This window comes from Notamacropus eugenii, chromosome 5 (assembly GCF_028372415.1).
Source record: "Notamacropus eugenii isolate mMacEug1 chromosome 5, mMacEug1.pri_v2, whole genome shotgun sequence".
NCBI lineage: Eukaryota > Metazoa > Chordata > Mammalia > Diprotodontia > Macropodidae > Notamacropus > Notamacropus eugenii.
The window spans coordinates 216663640-216683773 of NC_092876.1; the positions used below are offsets into that span (position 1 = coordinate 216663640).

The 20134-nt window shown below is 36.8% G+C and overlaps 1 protein-coding gene across 4 annotated transcripts in view; it reads right to left on the minus strand.

Moving 5' to 3' along the window:
• ACVR1 (activin A receptor type 1) overlaps window positions 1–20134 on the minus strand; it is a 158112-nt gene that overhangs the window by 32902 nt on the left and 105076 nt on the right. For all 4 annotated transcript variants that reach the window (XM_072612035.1, XM_072612034.1, XM_072612036.1 and 1 more), the window contains 4 exons: window positions 18702–18968; window positions 11620–11834; window positions 8638–8737; window positions 4442–4588 (listed from right to left, as the gene is read on the minus strand). In XM_072612035.1, the coding sequence (XP_072468136.1) occupies window positions 4442–4588; window positions 8638–8737; window positions 11620–11834; window positions 18702–18968 (729 nt within the window). The remainder of the gene's footprint in view (window positions 1–4441; window positions 4589–8637; window positions 8738–11619; window positions 11835–18701; window positions 18969–20134) is intronic.

Here is a 20134-nt window from a genome sequence, read left to right on the forward strand (position 1 = left end):
GATGGTATACACACACATTTTCTGTCAGGAGGTAGGTGGACTGCTTTGTGATTGGTCTTCTGGAAACATGTTTGGTCATTTTAGTTTTTTATAATGTTCTTCTTGTATAAATTGTTTCCTAGTCCTGCTCAGTTTCTTTTATATTAGTTCATACGAATCTTCCCAGGGATCTCTAAGTTTTTCGGCATTTAGCATTTCATTTCATTGCATTACATTCATATTTTGTTAAGCCCTTCCTCAATTGATGGACATCTCCTTAGTTTTCAGTTCTTTGGTACTACAAAAGAGCTGCTACAATTATTTTTGTACATATGGGTCCTTTTCTTTGATTTCTTTGGGGTATAGGCCTACTTTTGCTGAGTTGAAGTGTAAGTACCGTTTAATGACTTTGGGGACACAATTCCAAATTGCTTTTCAGAATGGCACCACCAACTGTGAATTCATGTGCCAGTTTTCTGGCAATCTTGTCATTCTCCATTCTTGACAATTTTGCCAACATGGGTGGAATCTCTAAGTTTTTTAAATTTATAGTTCTCTAATTTTTAGTAACTTTAATTTTTTTAAAATAGTATGTAATAGCTTGCCATTCTTCCACTGAAAACTGCCTATTCATATCCTCTAACTATTTATCAATTAGGGACTGGCTCTTATTCTTATAAAAATATTTTGGAAACAAATCCTTTATCAGAGAAACTTGTTACATTTGTTTTTCCCAATTACCTGTTTCCCTTCTAATTTTAGTTCCAATGGTTTCATTTTATGCAATCAAAACTGTGCCCCTGGGCCTTTCTAAACTAGAGGGATAGAGGATGCATCAGAATCCATGCAGTCTTTCTTCTACTATCTTTTTGTCCTTTCTATTTCTGTATTTCCATTTTCATCTTAATAAGCAATCATCTGCTCTCCTTTGAGCCTCTCTTCTTTTCTCCCAATTTTTCTTTCTCTCTATCTCTTTTAATCAGACTGAGATATGGAGAAATATATTTTGAATTTTCAAAATATTTAATGATGAGTTTTATGTTAACTATTCATAATTTTCAGATGTTCATATTTTCAAATATTTTTGTCCCTATCTTTCAAAGAATCATTTTCAAATTACATTACTTTAAATTTCCACATGATTCTCAGTTTCTTCTTTTCATAGTACTCCTTACTACATCCCAATACTTGTGGGGATGGGTTGCCTGGACTATTTTCATTAAAGCTTTAAAAAAAACTACTTAAATAGAACATTGTTAAAAACTTTATCTAGTGTTCAAGTTTGGGAGTGGAGTTCCATATTTGTTGGAATAATCGTAGCATTCATTTTCACTGTCAAAAATAAATCCTCTGTTAGTGAGAGTTGTCTCCAAATAGGCATTTTCTGAACAATAGATAGTAGTTTTCTCTAGAATATGATGATGAAATAGAGACCTGAAGAGACAGAAAATGATCTAAGCACCCTCAACCAAAAAGGGTAGAATCCCTCATCAGCCCCTTCACTGCCTTCTCTCCACGGGAGCTGTTCAGTTATTCTAAGTTCAAAGTTTTAAAAATTCCATTTCAAAAAGATATCTCTTCTGAAAATAGAAACAGTATCATTCCAAAGTAGTGTTTGTACAGACCTAAATACATATATGCATTTAAAAAAAACAACTCCCAACAACACTTTTAAAATACAATTGTATTTGCAATTTGGCTTCAAGAAATTGTGAAGTTATAAATCTCTATCAGGCTTTAATGGTAAGAAAGACACTATGAGACTAATTCAACGAGAGGGGACTATGAGAAGCAGCTAAGTGGCTCAGTGTTGGGCCTGGAGTCAGAAAGACCTGAGTTCAAATATAACCTCAAGTGCTTACTAGCTGTGTGACTCTGGGCAAGTCACTTAACCTCCATTTGCCTTAATTCACTGGAGAAAGAAGTGGCAAACCACTCCGGTGTCTTTGCCAAGAAAACCCCATGGACAACACTGATGTATTATGGGGCTCACAAGGTCATGAAGAGCCAGACACTTGAATGATTGAACAATAGGAAATGGTAGGCAGAAGTACAGAATGGGAATTCTGCTACAGTAACATTCTCAAGGTAGAAAAGGCCATGTGCTGCTAGCTTCAAGTATTATTTTAGTGATAACAAAGGAAAAGAAAGGAAACTGAATCGCAAAGCTTGAGAGATACAGAAAACTTGCAAAAATGTGCCAAACATTACAGCAAACAAAAAATAACATTCCAGAGAGAGAGACAGACAGACAGACAGACAGAGGAAGAGAGGGAGAAACAGAGAAAGAGAGAGAGAGAGATTCAATGTCAAGTGAATCCATAGACAAAATTATGACAATGATTATGAGAAGGGTGGAAGAGAATAAAAAATTGAGTTTTTCTATCATGACAGATAAATACAGTAAGAACAAGCATTGCGCTGCAACATATAAAACCTAGTGTAATGAATCACATCACAAAGTGACTTTTAAAGTCTCCTATGCATGTATGACTCCCCTGATCAGACTTCGAACATGATAACACACATTTCAAGGAAATGTGATGTCCATTCTCTTCAGGGGATTCCATTCTGAGCTGCTACCTATAATGCTCTTCTTCCCTGGCATTTCCCCCTGTGAGATTGGAGAACGGGGTCAGTGCCTACTCTCTCTCTCACTCTCTTCTCTCCCTCTCCCTCTCTTGCACTAAGCTACCAAATCCTGTCGTTGTCTTTGTCTTTTCCTCACCCCCACCACCCAAGCAGTCCTTCCCTCTCATCCTTTGTACAGACACGATCCACTGATGTGTATATATTGTTTAGTGGGGGTTGGGCACAATACATAACGGTGCCCAGCCCTAGCCCAGCTATCATAAACTGTGACCTCTGCCTAAGGCCAGAGGGCAAACCTCAGTCTCTGCCCATCTCCATCTGACTCCTCACCACCTCGCCCCTGGAATTGCTTCCAGGTGGGTGGAAGTACTCTGGAAGTGGATGGCAAAGTGCCAACTCACGTGTTTGGAGGAGTTACTTTGTATCAGGGCACCTGAAAGAGATCCTTTTTCCTCCTTTTTTTTCTTTTTTTTGTATATTAATACATATTTATGGAAAAAAAATGAGCATTTCCATAACATAGTACAACAAAAAGATGATTGTACTTGAAACTGCAAATCTACTAAGGCACAACTTGCTATTTCTTTCAAATAGACAACAAAATTATCATGAATGTCTTTTTTTTCTACCCTCCTCCCCTTCTGCACATGGAAGCTTGGTCCCTGGATGTTGTTATAGCAGTACTGAAATTAGCATAATTCAGATAGTTTTGCATAGATTTACAAACTTAAAAATTACCTTAATGCCAACTTCCAATATTTCCTGCAATTTACAATACAGTGTATCTTTCTTCAACAATTGCTATAAATTTTTTTTAAATTGCTTTGTAGACTAAGCAACAGTTAAGAAAAATTTTGATTGATTCTTGACTTTAAAATCAGATGTCCCTGAGGAATTCTTATAAAATAGCAAAAATGTTCTATTTAAATTTGGTAAAAGCAATGTGCACAATGAAAGAAAATACAGTTTAATTCCACTAAGTGGTTTGATAAAAAAAATCAGTCACGTTTTAAAGAAAAAAACAGGAAAAAGTTTTTTTTTTTTTTAGAAGGAACATTTAAGGATGCAGGAATAAGAGAATGTTACTCAGATGTTCTCCCATTATCTTCAAATGTATGGATATTAAAAATTCAGAAGAGAGTTTAAAGAATTGTAAGCAAGAGAGTTGGTTTAGCATGAATGAAAACAGAGCTGACCTCAGACTCAGGAAACTCTGGTTCAAGTCTCCTCTCTGACATATACAAGTTGTGTGACCCTGGGCAGCTCATTATCCCTCTCTAAAACCAGGTTAAAGAGACTATGCAGAACTACACTAATGAAATAATAGAATTAGTTTTAAAAATACAACTTCAAGCAGAAATAAGGAGAAAAATGAATTTCTAGACTTCAATTTCAGTCACCATCTTTCAAATTTAAATACATCACCATCATCATCATCATGCTTACTGGTTTTTATACAGTACCTGTTATGTGCTAGGCATTGTGTTAAGCACTTTGCAAATATCTCATTTAATCCTCCCAACACCAAAGTAAAGTATACGTTATCATCCCCATTTTACAGTTGCGGAAAGTGAGGCAAATAGAGATTTTAGTGACTTGAACGAGGTGACAGCTAGTAAGTGCCTGAGGTGAGATTTGTACTCAGATCTTCCTGACTCTACGCCCAGGGCTCTCTATCCACTACACCACCTAACTGCCCTATGTTAACAAGCAAGTGTTGGTTATTTCCATTTCTATTATTTTAGATTATGCTCTTCAGTTCACTTTCACAAAAATAAGATCAGAAAATCAGAAAATTATCCATGTATTTGATTGATATTTATTTCAGTTGATTAATACAATTAGCTAGTAGGTTACTCCTCTTACTTACCTAGAATATTTTCATGCCTTAGCAATACAGTGTTATATAATTCTGTTTCTCTGAACCAAGATTTCTCATCACGGGAGGAGAATATCTTCACAGCAACATTTTCTCCTTGCCAATGGCCTCGCCACACCTCTCCGTATCGGCCTTTTCCTGATGAAGGCAAAGCAAAGGTGATTTTGATCAATGGGTTCCATTAGAGAAAGCCAACTCCAATTAGCTCTCAAAGGTCCTGAGTGGCTACAAACTAAATTAAACTTTAAAAACAAGTCAATAAAATTAATGTTTGCAACTCCTGGTTGTTTACCTTGAAAACCAATTTCACCAGTTACTGTAAGCCTTTGCCTATAATACATGCAATAAGACAGGAAACATTCACCCCTCCTCAATCTTTGAAGCCCTGCATACAGTCATGAACTGTTATTCAATTTTAAAAGCGTAAGATAATAATTACTATCATCAAGGTTGAGAGAACTGAATAATGAGCCATCATTTAGAATCATGAAGAATTCTATTTTAGTCTTGTCTCTATGACGTGCTGGCCTTGTAAACCTGGACAAGTCATTTAACCTCTCATATCCCCACACAGTGAAGTTGGCATGGTACAGAACAGGTTATTGTTGTGTTTGTCCTTCATTCTCGAAAAAGACTATGACATCAAGTTGATGACATGACTTGTGGATATGGAACAGAGTAGCTGCATAAGTAAAGGGTATCTTCCCAAAAGGAGATCTAAACACTAACTGAAAACACAGATACTAATTTAAAATATATATATTATGACTGACATTTATATAGTACCTTATAGGACCAGGGCCCGGACCTAATGATTAAGAGACAGGGAAATCCTAAGGGAGGTAACTCCTGCCAAAGCAGATCTGTACCTTCTCTGCAATCATAGAGACTTGCCTACGGCACTAAGACATTAAGTGATTTTTCCCAGGGTCACGGAACAGGTATTCCAGGCTTCCAGGTCAGCTCTCTAAAAATTACATCACACTGCCTGTCATTCTGATACCTTAAGATATGCAAATCAGCAGAAGTTTGGGAAGCTCTAAGTGAAGAAAAGGGGAAAATTCACTCCAATTGTTAGGGGTAGCAGGAGGCAAAAATTACTCAAGTGTTCATACATGGTTGAAGAGTTCACTGTGACAAAGGGAAACAAGATTACAGCACATTGAAGTCTAAACTGGAGGCTGGAGAGAGAAGAAACCTTCACTGACGAGGAAGAATAAGAATTTCTGAAATGCTTTAAACTGCATGTTCCCCAAAACAGTCTGATGTTGAAAACCGCTATGACTATTTGTTTTCTTGACAGCACTGATGGAGCCCAGTCATGAACAGTGCATCACATGCAACACTGGAAGGTCATGAACTCTGAAGTTTCTGAACATCTGCACTGTGCAGTTGTGACTTGACACTAATGGTATATAACCCAGTCCGGCAGAATCAATATACCTATCTTTGCCCACCACAGGCTCTCTTTTCCATTATTTAATTAAAAGCAATATATTCACCTTACATATTAACAACAAACATATATCAAGAGTGAAAACACATACCTATATGCACAAGTACAGAAAAACACATGCTTATACATTCAATACTCAATCTAGTATCATGTCCTTATTAGAGAGATAATTTGAAACGAGTGCTCTTCCTTTCTTTAGTGCTGTAGGATTTCTCTCAAAGATTCTGGTACTTGATTCTAAGTTTTTAAAATACAGTTATCCTTTCCACATCACAGGATTTAGGGGCACGGCACTGGAGAACTTATGTAAAACCTTTTGGCCCTCCCTTCATAACAAAGAAGTCTGAATTCTTTTCTTTTTTTTAATGGAGTATTTACAGTATCTTATTGTAAAATTTGGATTGTTTGGTCATAAGTAGGCTGTGTGTCATCTGCTGGATTTCATGTGTCATCTACAGCTACTGCAGAACTCCCCCCAAAATTCCCATTTAATTTCTTATGCCGACTTGTACTATACTGAAATCATGATGGGGTAAAAGTATGATGTGGAAGAGATAACTGTAGGTGTACTGCCACTAGGGTACACGTTACTAGGACTACTAGTTGAACAGCACCTCCTTGTTTCTTAAGTACCCACACTATGGAAACTGCTAGAGCTAAAATGGCTCATAATAGTCTGCTGACTCTTAACTAGGGTATGCCCCTTATTCATTTAACACAATTAAAATAACCTTGCCATGGGAGGCATACTTATATGATGGAGCATGTATAACTGAAGGATTAATTGTGATCTAAGACATGAAATGTCTCATAATCTCTACCCTGTTTCCAGTCCTCCCATCACCCCCATTTATAATTGTACGTGCAATCATCTCGTTTACCCTGCTTAGGGTAACTTATTCAACTATGTCCTAATACTTTGGTCATCTTTGCCTCTTAAGCAAGACTACAGCTAAGTTGTCTGGGGCACGATGGTTTGTAGCCTCATAGAATGTTTGCTAAACTCAATGTCTGTTGAATTGAATTTTCAGTTGCTATTTACTAGCGATCAGTTCAGGGGTAGGGAATCTCTGACCTCAAGGCCACATGTGAATCCAAAGAGTCAGTCAAAGGACCACATTTGAGGAGATAGAGGACTACATGTGGCCTTGAGGCCTCAGGTTCCCTAACCTTGGTTTAAATTATCATCTGCTAACTGATCCACATCTCAAAATTTAAGCTTTGGCCTGTCAGAGAACAGTCAAAAGGAAGGAAGGAAGGAAGGACTTAATATCTAAGACTTTTTTTTTTTTTGCTTCTGTCAGCAAGAATACTGCCAAGACTCTTGGAGCATGCCTCAATCCCCACTCCTGCTTTGGATTTTCTATTGAAATGTCTGTACCAAATGTATTTGGAGCCAAGTACTTTTAGGAGCTATGCAATTTAAAAAATGAAGTCCGCTGCTCCTGCAGTTATTTTTAAAGCCTCTAGCATCCTGGTGGAGAGCCAATACCATTTTTAAGATGCCTTACACACTTTTCCTGAGCTGTAGGACATGATCTATGGCAGGAGAACCAGTTCTGTAGAGCACACACCAAAGAAGTAATCAAGATTGACCATGTTACTCTCAAAGCTTAGGAGAAAACAGTTGGCAATATTCCCATGTAATCTGAAATATGGAATGAAAATCACAAACATTTGGCATTGTCCTTCTCTATCAGATATTCAGTCCATTCAGTATAATCCTGATTCTTCTGATTTCTCTGAGGTCTTAAAATCTCAGCAAACTTTTCAGCGAAAAAACAGTGACCAGCCTAAAAATTTTTCAAACACATTTTGGAAATCTGTTTATAAACAGCAATCTACTGGATGAAGAATTCTTCTGCGTTTTTTTTTCTAAAAAACAAACTCAATTTTTCATTTCTATTTCTAAATTCCTGTGATGCAATTCCCATTCTTTCATTCAAAAAATCTTCTAATTGAGGAGTATAGAGAGTTTTATTCTTAACAAACTACTTTGACGTGTCCTTATTTATGATGGCCCTCATATCAAAGAGGAATCCATGAAACACTGAACATAACTGAATTAAAAACAAAAATAACATGCTCCATAAAACCTACTTAAAATCAACAAACTTTAAGTCAGGAATCTCAAGAATATTTTCTATTTAGAAGATGTTTCTGAAAATTAAAAAAAATAATAATGACATAGAATTTATCTAGCACTATAAAACTTACCAACTACTTTTACATATATCACACATAAGATAATCAGCATTTATTAAATGCTTACCCAAAGTCCTATGAGATACATGCTACTATGTCCATCCTACAGACATGTAAAATAAAGCTGCAAAAGTTAGATGATTTGTCCAGATACTCATAACTAGTAAAGAATCTAAAGGACATTTTAAACCCAGAGCATTTCTTACTCAAAGCTACATGAATATCTATTGTCATGAATGGTTAAAGCTATAGCTAGGGAATACATGAACCCCGCCAAATCCAAAATAGCAATTCAGTCTTACAGGAAATTACACAAGGACTTTTTGGGTTCAGACAAGTCCATGCTAAATGCTGTCCTTTACTCTCAAAGAGGACCAAAAGTCCATGTTATGCTAAGGGATCACAACTTGTCTCCTGCCACAATTGTAATGAGCAAAGATGAGAACCAAATTTTCCATCTCCCATTCCATTATCTATTCTCAGAGGAGTACAAAGGAAAAAAGGGGGAAAAAAAACTATTACCAACCTACACACTCCAACAGTGTAATCTGACGAGCCACGGTTCTTTGTACGAGAAAAGGAAGACCAGAGCCACTTCCTGATGTACAAGAATGATCCATTAAATCCTGTGGTTTGAAACAAGGAGAAAGAAGGACCATTGGGAAATAGCTAAGAGTAATTTTTCTTTATTCAATAAAAGGATACAAGGACATAAGCATGCATGTTATCACTTGCTGACGTGATGTACTCATGAACGAGAAATAACATAATAAAATTTCCCTTAAAAAAAAAAAGCCAACCCAAATCTGCTTCTACAGATGAAGTATGTAGTCAAAAAATATATATATGCATATATTTTCTTGGTTACCAGTTGCAGAGAGAGTTTTCCTTTTCACTCATAGAGTCAGCCAAGGAGAGACGTCTTCCTAAACACAGTGACAAGATGGTGGAAAATCTCTCATTTGAAGCAGGGACATTGTATTACATAGCCAATTGTGGAACCATGTGAATGGTGGTAATAATGCCATGAAAGAAGGCAGCATTCCAAAAACCTAACTGTTTTTCAAAAATACTTTAGTGAATGGGCACATTTGTTTTGTATACAAAAATGTTACAAAAAACCCCCAAAATGTTGTTTTGTTTACGTTTCATCTTCTTTCATGTCCTCTATACCACTGTGATATACTAGCAATCACCAAACTTATAAAAAGGCAAGCAACAATCAAAGGTGTAGAAAAATGAGACTCTTAAGAAACTAGATAAACCATAAAATGGATAATCAGGGGTTACCTAGAGTTCAAAAGGCTTATTTTAAAGTCTTCTGCTTCATAAATAGCTTGCTATCCATTTTTCTCTCTTCCTATTATTATTCCTTATGTGTTTAACCTTTCCACACAGCGACCTTTCTAACACAGCTAAGAGATTCTTCTTGAAGTTACTAACTTTCTTTTAAATAATCAAACTTTATAATCTGTCAAACAGGAGCTACACCTAGTCTCATCCCAGAAATCAGACACACATTTTAGTTTTGTAAGGCAGTTCAATAGTGGGTAAATATAATTTTGGTCAAGAATTTGCAAATGGATATCTCATTTAAAAGAACAAGTCAACAGACTGCAATTCATGACAGTTCCTGTATCTCATTTTTAAGAGTATTTGTCAAACGGGTATCATAGCATGATTTCATACTGTCATTTCATCTGATTGACTTTAAAAGACTATTTTGGGACACATTTCCATCCTTCTTCTTAAATTGTAAAAGCTATTTAAACAGTAATTTACACTAGCTGTTCCTATCACTGCCCTTGGTAATTAGTTCTATGTTAGCAGCTCTGAGGAATGAAGCTCTGTCTAATTTATTTTAGCACCCTACTTTGCCTAAGCTTTGTAAGAATTCCCTCTTGCCCCTTCTGTTTTCACTAACTTGATAAATTGATCTAATTTTCCCTTAGAACTTGAGAGGTCTTAAATGCATTTCCTTTGAAGAATACAATCCTCTGTCTTGAAATTGAATATATCCTCTTTCCATGGTGCTTCCAGGCACAGCCTAAGTAGATGAGTGGAAATATGTCCAAGATAGGCAAGAGAGAGGAGAGGAGACAGCTGGACAAGGTAACTCTAGAGGCCTATCCTCATTTACTCTCAAAGGTGAAACGCCCCAGCACCAGGACTTCAGGGTTGTGTCCAGTCTAGTCTATTGGGTGAACGCAGCAAAAGCTTTTCTTTTTTTTTCTTTTTTTGATAATACTGATATTCTACTTTAGGAAAAAACGATTCCTGAAATAACATTCAAATAATTTCTTCCTAAAGGCTTCTCACTAGTCCATTCTAATTTAATTTTCTTGAAACCCCTCAATAACTCATTACTTGTTCATTTATCCCATATTCCTTGGAATAACATGATTTTAAGGATTCCTCTAGAAGGAATACATTTCATTTTCCATAGTTTTCTTAATGAGAACGGTCACAGTCTAGGAAAATTGAGGAAATCTACACAAGTTTTAAAATATTGGTGCCTTTAAAAAAAATTACCTGAGAAGCTCTTGAAAAAAAAAAGTTTCTGCTTCAGAAAAGTTGAGTTTTAGGGATAAACCCTAGGCCCAGGGTTTAAAAAAAAAAAAGATGCGGAGGAGAATTTAAAACATGAAAACGCAGTCTTACAACAAAATTTATGTGTTGTATAAAGCCCACTATTTGCACACAGTGGACATGCTACAAATGACTTCTTATAGAGGACAGAATACAAAACAATGCATTGGACACTTTAGTACCAAAATGAGCTGAGCAAGAATGAACTGGCTTACTTACTATTAACACTGTTGTCACTATTTCTAATCTGTGTTTTTAAAAAACAAACCTGGAAGATATTGATAATACTTTCAAAATGCTTTCATTATAAAAACATGAAAAAGAAAATTCCAGAATATTTTAAATTCTTTTAAATTATCCTCTTTTTTAAACCCTTCAAAAAGTTTCATCAGTCCACAAGGTGGCAGCACAGGGATATGGAAAACTTGCTCTTCTAGAGAAGTTTTAACAGCTGAACAATTAGAGATTATGTTGCAATAAATGAAAGACGAAATCATTTGCATTCAAATGCGAGAGTGGGAATTTTAAATGGTGGACAAGCATATACAACCAAAGGGGGAAAAATAACCCTAAAAAAAGAAATCTATTTAGAAGAAAAATGAAACTCTCCCCTCAGTTAACTATAAACATCAATCCATGTTTAATATCGCACAACAGCAAAACAATAATGGGAACAGTGAACATAAGCTCACAACATGAGTGACTTGTACAACACGCACAGCTCTGGAGGGCTGTCCAAAGCCAATCTATTTTTTCATATATAGATATATATGAACCCTGTCAAGTATCGTTAGTTACTAGCCAAGTACTTGGTATTTCATACTTCAAGTAAAATAGTACATACAATGGACCTCTTTTTTTTTGTATCAGCCAGCCCTTGTGGATTTTGTTTTTATTTCCAGCCCCATTCAAAACTCACTGCTAAGGTGCTATCGCCAACATTTGTAGTGATGAGTCCATCAATGGTGCCATACTCCACTTCTCTAGGGTTAAGTCGCTCCTGATTCCTTTTTTTGAATTTCCGAATGCCCACAACCAGTAGGATGACAAAAAGGCAAGCTGCTATAGAGAGGCCTATAAAAATGGCCATATAATCCAAGCTGAATCGTGAATATTCTCCTGGGAAGGATTTCCCTAGAGAGAAAAAGGTAATTAATTAGCCAGAAAGATCACTGTTTGCATGGTATATAAAGGAGAGTTCTTAATGATAATCTTAATGATAATGAGTTTTATTTTAAAAAACACAAGATATGTCCTGATTTCATCATAAACCAATGCAAGAGGGAAAAGCCATTCCAAATTCTAACATTCAACAACCCAATCAGTAAGAACAAAATTCTGGTTTGTGTGTGTGTGTACATACATGTATATATATATATATATATACACACACACACATATATACATATATATGTATATATATGTGTTTGTGTGTATATATGTATGTGTGTTGTGTATATATATATGTATATATATATATGTATACACACACACACATATATATTCTCCAAATTGAATAACAAGGAAGAAAACACTTCTAAACATGACAAAACAAAAACAATTTTTGTTAACAAGAGAATTTGACCTGCCGTGCTTTTCACCTTCAGAGCCTTGCAAAACACCAATCTTCAATAACTATGACAAAGGTGGTTATCTGAAGCAAATAAATTAAATCTGTGGCAGGTTTTCTTCCCCACCTTCCACTTCACTGTGGAAGTCTCTCTCCAACTTCAAATATATCAGATTCACATTGCCACTCAAATCTTCCTCAGACAACATATCTTGGAGACGATTTCTCTCTCTGCTTAAGAGCCTACAAAAGCTTCCCACTTGTCTACTTTATCAAGTTCAACCTAAAACTATTTATCCTCAACTCCTATCACTTCACTTCCCAGAATTCTCTGCTCTAGTCTGGCCCTTTACTTTGTGCCCGTTCCATAACTGCTGTTTGTGTCTCTTCTTTGTCTTCATTCTTTTCTTATCACTTTCCACTGTACCAAATCAATCTTGAGCCAAATTCCTCCATGCAGTTTATTCCCTAATTATTCAACCCACAATGAAATACATTTGAGCTACATGATCTCAAAGATCTTTTCCACCTCTAAAATTGTTTATCTCCTTTCACTTATTTGCAACCCTATAAAAATTAGTGCTTTGTGTTCCTTCGCTTGATAAAATAGCGAAGCAGACTTTCAGGTCACATGACCAACAAGAGAGTGGTCTGGACATTTTCTCTGACCCTCATGACCTTTTAAACATCTCCAAAACAGGAATTTTGCATAAGAGATAAAGTAATTTCCACTTTCTTAGTAGCTGAGAACACTAAGAACTGTAATAAGGTAAAAAATCTAGCAAACAGCTTTATTGTTGTTTAGTCATTTTTCAACATGCCTGAATTCTTATGACCCCTTTTGGGGTTTTTGTGGCAAAGATCTTGGAGTGATTTCCCATTTCCTTCTCCAGTTCATTTTACAGATGGGGAAACTGAGGCAAACAGGGTTAAATGATTCACCCAGAGTCACACAGCTAGGAAGTACCTGAGGCCAGACTGGAACTTGGGTCTGTCTTGCTGACTCCAGGCCTGGAACTCTCTATTTACTCTGCTATCTAGCCACTCTAGCAAAAAAAAACAAAACAAAACAAAACAACAAAAAAAAAACCAGGCTAATCCTTAACTTTTAAAACCATTCACTCAATATCACCTCCACCTCTCATTTCCTATGAGGGTAGAGTTCCATAAATTATCTATGAACTTGCAACCAAACTTAACTACCCCTCCATCCTCCTAATGAGGCAGAAAAACAAAATGCAAAGAAGTTTGTCCTGGCTGAGACAGTAGTATGACCATAGGCTTGGTGCTGTCAGAAAGTAATGGGAACTAGGGTAGGACCCTAATGGGTGGCACTCTTAATGGCACTCCATTCAGCCTGAAGTAAAGAGCCAAGCATCCAACTGGGGCCAGTTTCTTCCCCTTCTAGAAGTCACTTGGGACAAAAATAAAGGTTGGTGAAACATGGGAGGAGCTGAGAAGGCTTTGAGGTCTAGCTTCTATGGAAAGCCCCCATCAAAGCATAAGGAATTGCAAAGTGAGTTATATGAGGACATAAGGAAAAAAGAGTAAAATGACCAAAGATTTCAGGAGTAAGAAAATTCTATTAAAGACCTTAGTTTAAGCAGATTAAGAAGGGAACGTGGCCTCCAAATGAGTGAAAAGAATCCAGATACCTATGAATAAATATTTCAAGACAAAGGAAAAATCAATCAGTGCTTGATGAGGCAAAAGGCCTTGTGAATTGTCAAGAGGGCATAGAATTGCGGCAGGAAGTTTCTGAATGGTTAAGAGAAACAGAATTGTGAAAGCAGAATTTATGGCCTACAAAGCTGAAATAATTAGCAGAATGGAAAAACCTGAATCCACAATAGCAATCTCAAACAAATAAACAAAAGGGAAAATAACTTATTGGAATGCAAATACACATAACAGAAGGACAATCTAGAAGAGACGAAAAAAGCAATCATGTTAAAAGGAAACCATCTCCAAGCAAAACATTGATCCTTAAAGCAGGATATGTACAGACAACTTTACGATTATAGATTTCCCAGAAAAACACAAGTCAAAAAAGTTGAGCATCACAAAGCAAGAAAACTGCCTAGAAATTCTGAACAAAGAAAATGTACTAACTGAAAGAAACTATAGATTTTCTCCACAAAAAAACCCCCAAAATTTATGCTGCAATATCCAAAATACATAATGATTAAATTGATCAGTTCTAATGACAAACTACAAATTCTGTGAGGAGCCAAGAAAAAGACCCACAAGCGTAAAGGAAAGGAAATTCAAATAACAGATTTTTCTGCAACCACCAGAAACTGCAGGAGGCAACAGAATAATGTTATTTTGAAGTAAAAAGGAGCTCAAGATGCAATCCAAAATGACCTATCCTGCAAACTTGGGACACTTAGGGGGAAGGGTTGGGAGTTTAAAAAGGACATCCACTAAAAAGAGGCATTCAAAACATTCCTAGAAAGAAAACTACACCAAGGGAAACCATTTGCTTTTCAAATACCTCAAACAACAGAAATATAAGGAAGGTAAACAGATACAGCAACCAAGACAATAAGAACAAAATAAAACAGAAGACCCATAAAGAGATTTCTTTCTAAAAGTACACAAGAGTAAAAAGCAAAAGGCAAATAGAAGAGATAATGTAGAAATAGGACTGAGACATTATGGACTAAGTCTCATAACAACCAGCCTTCATGTGAATGAATGATAGTCTTAAAGGACTAAATGGAAGGAAAGGAGAAAAAAGGTAGATAAGGTGAGGAAGACAGAGAGAAATGTGATATTCTCAAATTAAGTCAAAATTAACAATGAAAAGAAAATAACATATTCTCTCAGGAAGAGAGCCTCCAGGAGAAAGGGTAGGGATGCAAAAAGAGGTTAAGAAAAGGAGGAAATCTTATTTCAGATGTGGTAAAGGATACCACTGAAGAATGCTTCCATGAGAGAACTTCTATAGAGAGAGATGGGGACTTTGCAAATGGGTGTGATCTACAAAGATCTGATGCTTTAGACCATATATCCTACCCCAGGAGAAAGAGAATCAGAAATACTGGGAGCATCTGAAAGCCTAAGGAGTGGGAGGGCAAGGAAATGGGAAGATTTCATGGCAAATGGGAAAAACATGCCCATGTTCAGTAATGAACTGAACAATCAGGGACGTATGAAAATTCCTATCATGAAGCAATACCCTTTCTGTCACTAGTAGAAAGTGATATTTCTAAAGAGTATGGCACAACAAAAAAAAGGAGGCCAGGGAGCAAAATCTAAAAAGCTAAACATAGAAACTTTTTATAAGAAGGAACCCATATTAGGTCCCTTAGCAGTTTTAGTTCTGTAAGGAATATAGAGACTAAAGAAGAATGAAATAAATGTAAGGGTTATGAACCAAAGAATAAAAGTCTAGAGCAGAAAGAAAAGAGAAGAAAAAATGAAGAGAATAAAAGGACAGTAAAATAATGGACCATACATTTCTCTAGTAGTTTTGCATGAGTCTAGTTTTGTCTTCATGACTAGAAACTCCACAATCATGTCTTTTCTCCAGAGAAGGAATGTGATGTAGCAAGAAGAGCATTCACAGGATTAAATCAGAAGAGCTGGCTCTAGTCACTTAACCAGCTCTATTTCATTTAGCAAAGTCACTTAAACTCTTAGGTTTCAGCTTCCATACCATGCCTAATTCATAGGATTGTCCAGAGGATCAAACTAGCTAATATATGGGGCAGCCCTTCATAAAAGGTAAAGTGTTACAGAAAGGGTACAGTCTTATCACCACATCTTTATATTCTGCATAGGCACTTAGCAGGCGTGAAGAATTTGCTAAGCTGTCTATTTGCATTAGGAAGACATTTCCTCAAATACAAGTCAATATATATACTAAGAACTTATTTATTCACCTTAGGCTTATTTTGCATATAACTGAAACTTATGTGCGTGTGCATGTGTGTGTATTTTTATACATACACATATGCCAATTTTCTTTCTTTTAACTACTTTTGATGGAAATCTATCTGAAATGTATTATATACTTCTCGAATAGAAACTGATTAATAAAATTCAGCTTTTTATTGATGATGACTAAGAGTCATCAAACATTCAGTCCATGACACCCCAACCTTCCCAAGTATAGCCCAAACCAGATTAAAATGTGGTTCCTATTTAACTTTAATGTGTTGACATACCTATATCTAGATATCTGGATATCTAGATTAGATACAGATAGATAGACATAGATATCTATGTGGGGCAGCTAGATGATGCAGTGGATAGAGTGCCAGGACTGGTGTCAGGAAGGCTCATCTTCATGAGTTCAAATCCAGACTCAGACATCTATTTACTAGCTATGTGGTCCTGGGCAAGTCACTTAACCCTATTTGCCTCAGTTTCCTCATCTGTAAAATGAGCCGGAGAAGGAATGGCAAACCACTCCAGTATCTTTGCCAAGAAAACCCCAAAAAAGGATCATAAAGAGTTGGATATGACTGAAAAGGCACAACAACAACCACAAAAGATATACGTGTATGTAGATATACACATATATCTATCTCTAGATATAGATATGCAGATACATAGATATCTATGTCTATACATAGACAGGGTATTTCTTCATGGTAAGAATTTTCCCATGTCTCTGACAGTTCAGTTCACTACTAACCTGTGTCTTCCCCATGGGTGGCATGTTTTTCCCATATATATGTATATATTTATATCTAAATAAATAGGTATACAGATGGTGAATGGATATAGATACTTTTCTAAGTCAATATGTAGCCCACAGGGATCCTTATGTGTGATTTAGTGGCCACCATTTCTATGAGAATTTGACACCACTATTTTACATGAACACCATTATTATAATGTATCATACACAGTACAATCCTCTTTCTACTTTGTCATTTTTTTCTAGTTGCACTACTCCTGTTTCTAATATTGAACACCATGCCCTACTTAAAATATTTACATGTCAAGAAGACCTAGAATTTATTTGGTTTCAGACACATACTAGACCTGTGATTGTGAGCAAAGCACTTAAACTATCATTGACCTAGGCAATTCTCTAATGGGTTCCCTATCAGTAAAATCATAGGTCCAATAAAAACCAAGAGTCAATGAGACTCCTAGTGAAAATTTAAAGATCTAGGGTTAAGTGAATTTTGGATTGAAGATTAAGGATTAAGTGCCCATATCATTGGCTCAAGAATTTTTGCTAGCTCTCTATTTCCTTTAGCATAAAAGAAACTCTTCAGTTAAGCATTTATGGTCCCACACATTCTGGATCTAATCTACTATCCCATTCCAGGCTGATTTCACATCACTCTCTTTCATTTCTTCAATATTCTAACTAAATTTTCCAACATATTTTTCTCTTAAACAGCCATCTCCTACCACTGCACCATTGCACAATGGGTACTCCCCTCCTTGCCCCTGCTTCTTGGAATTCCAGGCTTCCTTCAAGTTTGTGAGCTAAAGTTATGTACCAACTGTCAAAGGAAGCCTTTTTCAATCCCCTCCCCTGGTTTTTAATGCTTGCTCCCTTTTCAAATTACCATGTATATTCTTGTCTGTGCATATGGTACATTTGCCTCAGTAAAATGTAAGCTTAATCCTTAAAAAGGCAAAGATTTTGTTTTTCATGTTGTCTTTGCATCCTCAAAACAGTTTTGAACATAGCAAGCCCTTAATAATAGTTCATTGGATTGTCTAGGTTTTTTTTAGTGCAGGCACTCTAGGGTTTCTTGGGAAGTGAGGGTGTTCCCAAGCATGGAGGCAGCTTCAAAACTGCCTTGCTCCAAAGCAGTAGAATCTTCAGATATTAAGGAACCATTTGTATAAGATGCTCCTATAAAGGATTCATTCAAGTTACATGTGAAAAATGCCATCACGCTTCAGGCTTAGAGAGAGATACAACCAGACAGTAGATAACAGGAAGAGGGGAAAATGGATCTAAGCTTTTCTTCCTTTCCCAGTAATGTATGTGTGCCACTCAGCCAGATTTCCAGGTCCTTTCTCTTCATCTCAACCTTTCTCCTCAATATATATACTTGATCTGTGAATAAGTTTGATTTTGGGGGGGTGGGGGGAGGAAGGTGTTTGTGGCAGCCACTGTTTCAACTTGTAAAAACAAAAAAGGAGCAGATTAAAGAAAGCTGACAGCACTTGGTAGAATAATCCCACCTCAACAGAAAACATTACCTAAGGCAGACAGATATCTTGGGTATGAGAGAATTGGACACATTCTAACTTTTTTCAAGTATTTTTACATTGCTTCATGTTCTCCTAACTTCTGCCTTCCTTCAGATGCTGAGTGATTCTTCTCCCCCATTTCCAGTCCTTGACTTTGATCTCAACTTTCCATCCCAGGAATCAAAGTGAGGGCAACGTAGGGATGGGGAAGTGGCTATGCATGGGAGGTAGGGAGACACAGGTAGGACCCTCACCTTTAGCAGTTGGTAGTTGGGCTGTGATGTTTCCATTGCACCAGTTTCCCTGACAGCACTCCACAGCTTGGTCAGGGGATGGTGGTGTTTTACACGTCATCTTGCCCTGCTCATATACTTGGAAGCATCCCTTCTGGTAGACTTGAACCCCATCATTTATGCTCAATGAGGCAAAACACTGCTGTCCCTCACAGTGATCCTGATTCCCACAGGATATGCCTTCACACACACACATGTATAGGTTTGAATTCAACTTTGGTTCCTCATCTGCAGAAGGGAGAGAAGAAAAAACAAAATGGTCATTTCCGTCATACGGGCATTGAAAAGTTTCTTCAATCATCTGCGTGATATAGTTTCATTGTCTCTTATCCTTTTGCTCAATTTAACACACCTAGGCAATTACCTGTGGGGAAAGTCACAATAAACATCACCAGAAGATACTAATACCCACATTTAGAAGACCTGGGCATGAAATGTGTTTTGCAACAGAATTCCAAATCATTGGGCAATTGAATTCAACAACCATTGAAGTGCCTTTGGGACAGATGCTGAAGATAGAAAGGCAAAAGTAAAACTGCCTGTACCATCAAAATGCTTCTTTTCTGCAAGAGGGTTTTAAAAATTTTTTGTGTCATGGAACCCTTTTGTAGCCTGGTGAGACCTAAAGCAGACCTTCTCGGAACTGATGTTTTTATTTACAATGGAAGAAAATGCTAGAGGTTAGTAAAAACAAAGATGTAAACTTTTCTCATGCACATTCAATGACCTCCCAAAATCTATCCATAGACTTCCAAGTTAAGTTCTATAGCAGCTAGGTGGCACAGAGGATGGAATACACTGGGCCTGAAATCAGAAATCCCTGAATTCTAATTTGTCTTCCGACATTTACTAGATGTGTAAGCTTGGACAAGTTACTTAACCTCTACTTCACTCAGTTTCCTCTTCTATACAATGGGGGCAAATAACAGCACCTACCTCCCAGGATTGTTGTGAGAAGCAAATGAGATATTTGGACAGCACTTAGCTCTGTGTCTGGCATGGAGTAGGCACATTTAAATACGGGCTATTATTATGGGAAGATAAAAGTGTGTGTGCACGTGCACGTGCACGTGCACGTGCACGTGTGTGTGTGTGTGTGTGTGTGTGTGTGTGTGTGTGTGTGTGTGTGTAAGATTGGAATAATGCCAAGTAACTCAACAAGAAAGGAGATGATAATCATCAGAATCATTAGGTAAGACTTCATAGAGGAGGTGACATCTGAATTGAACCTTGAAGATGGGATTTTGACAAGGAGAGACAGAGATGAGGAGGAGCCATGAACAGTGACCCAAGTGAGAGCTAAAGAGCCGTTGCATCTGGTGTGGAAGGAGGGTGGGAAAAAAAGTGGGATGCCAAATCCAATAAGACGTTTTAATTAATTGTTCTTTCAAAGA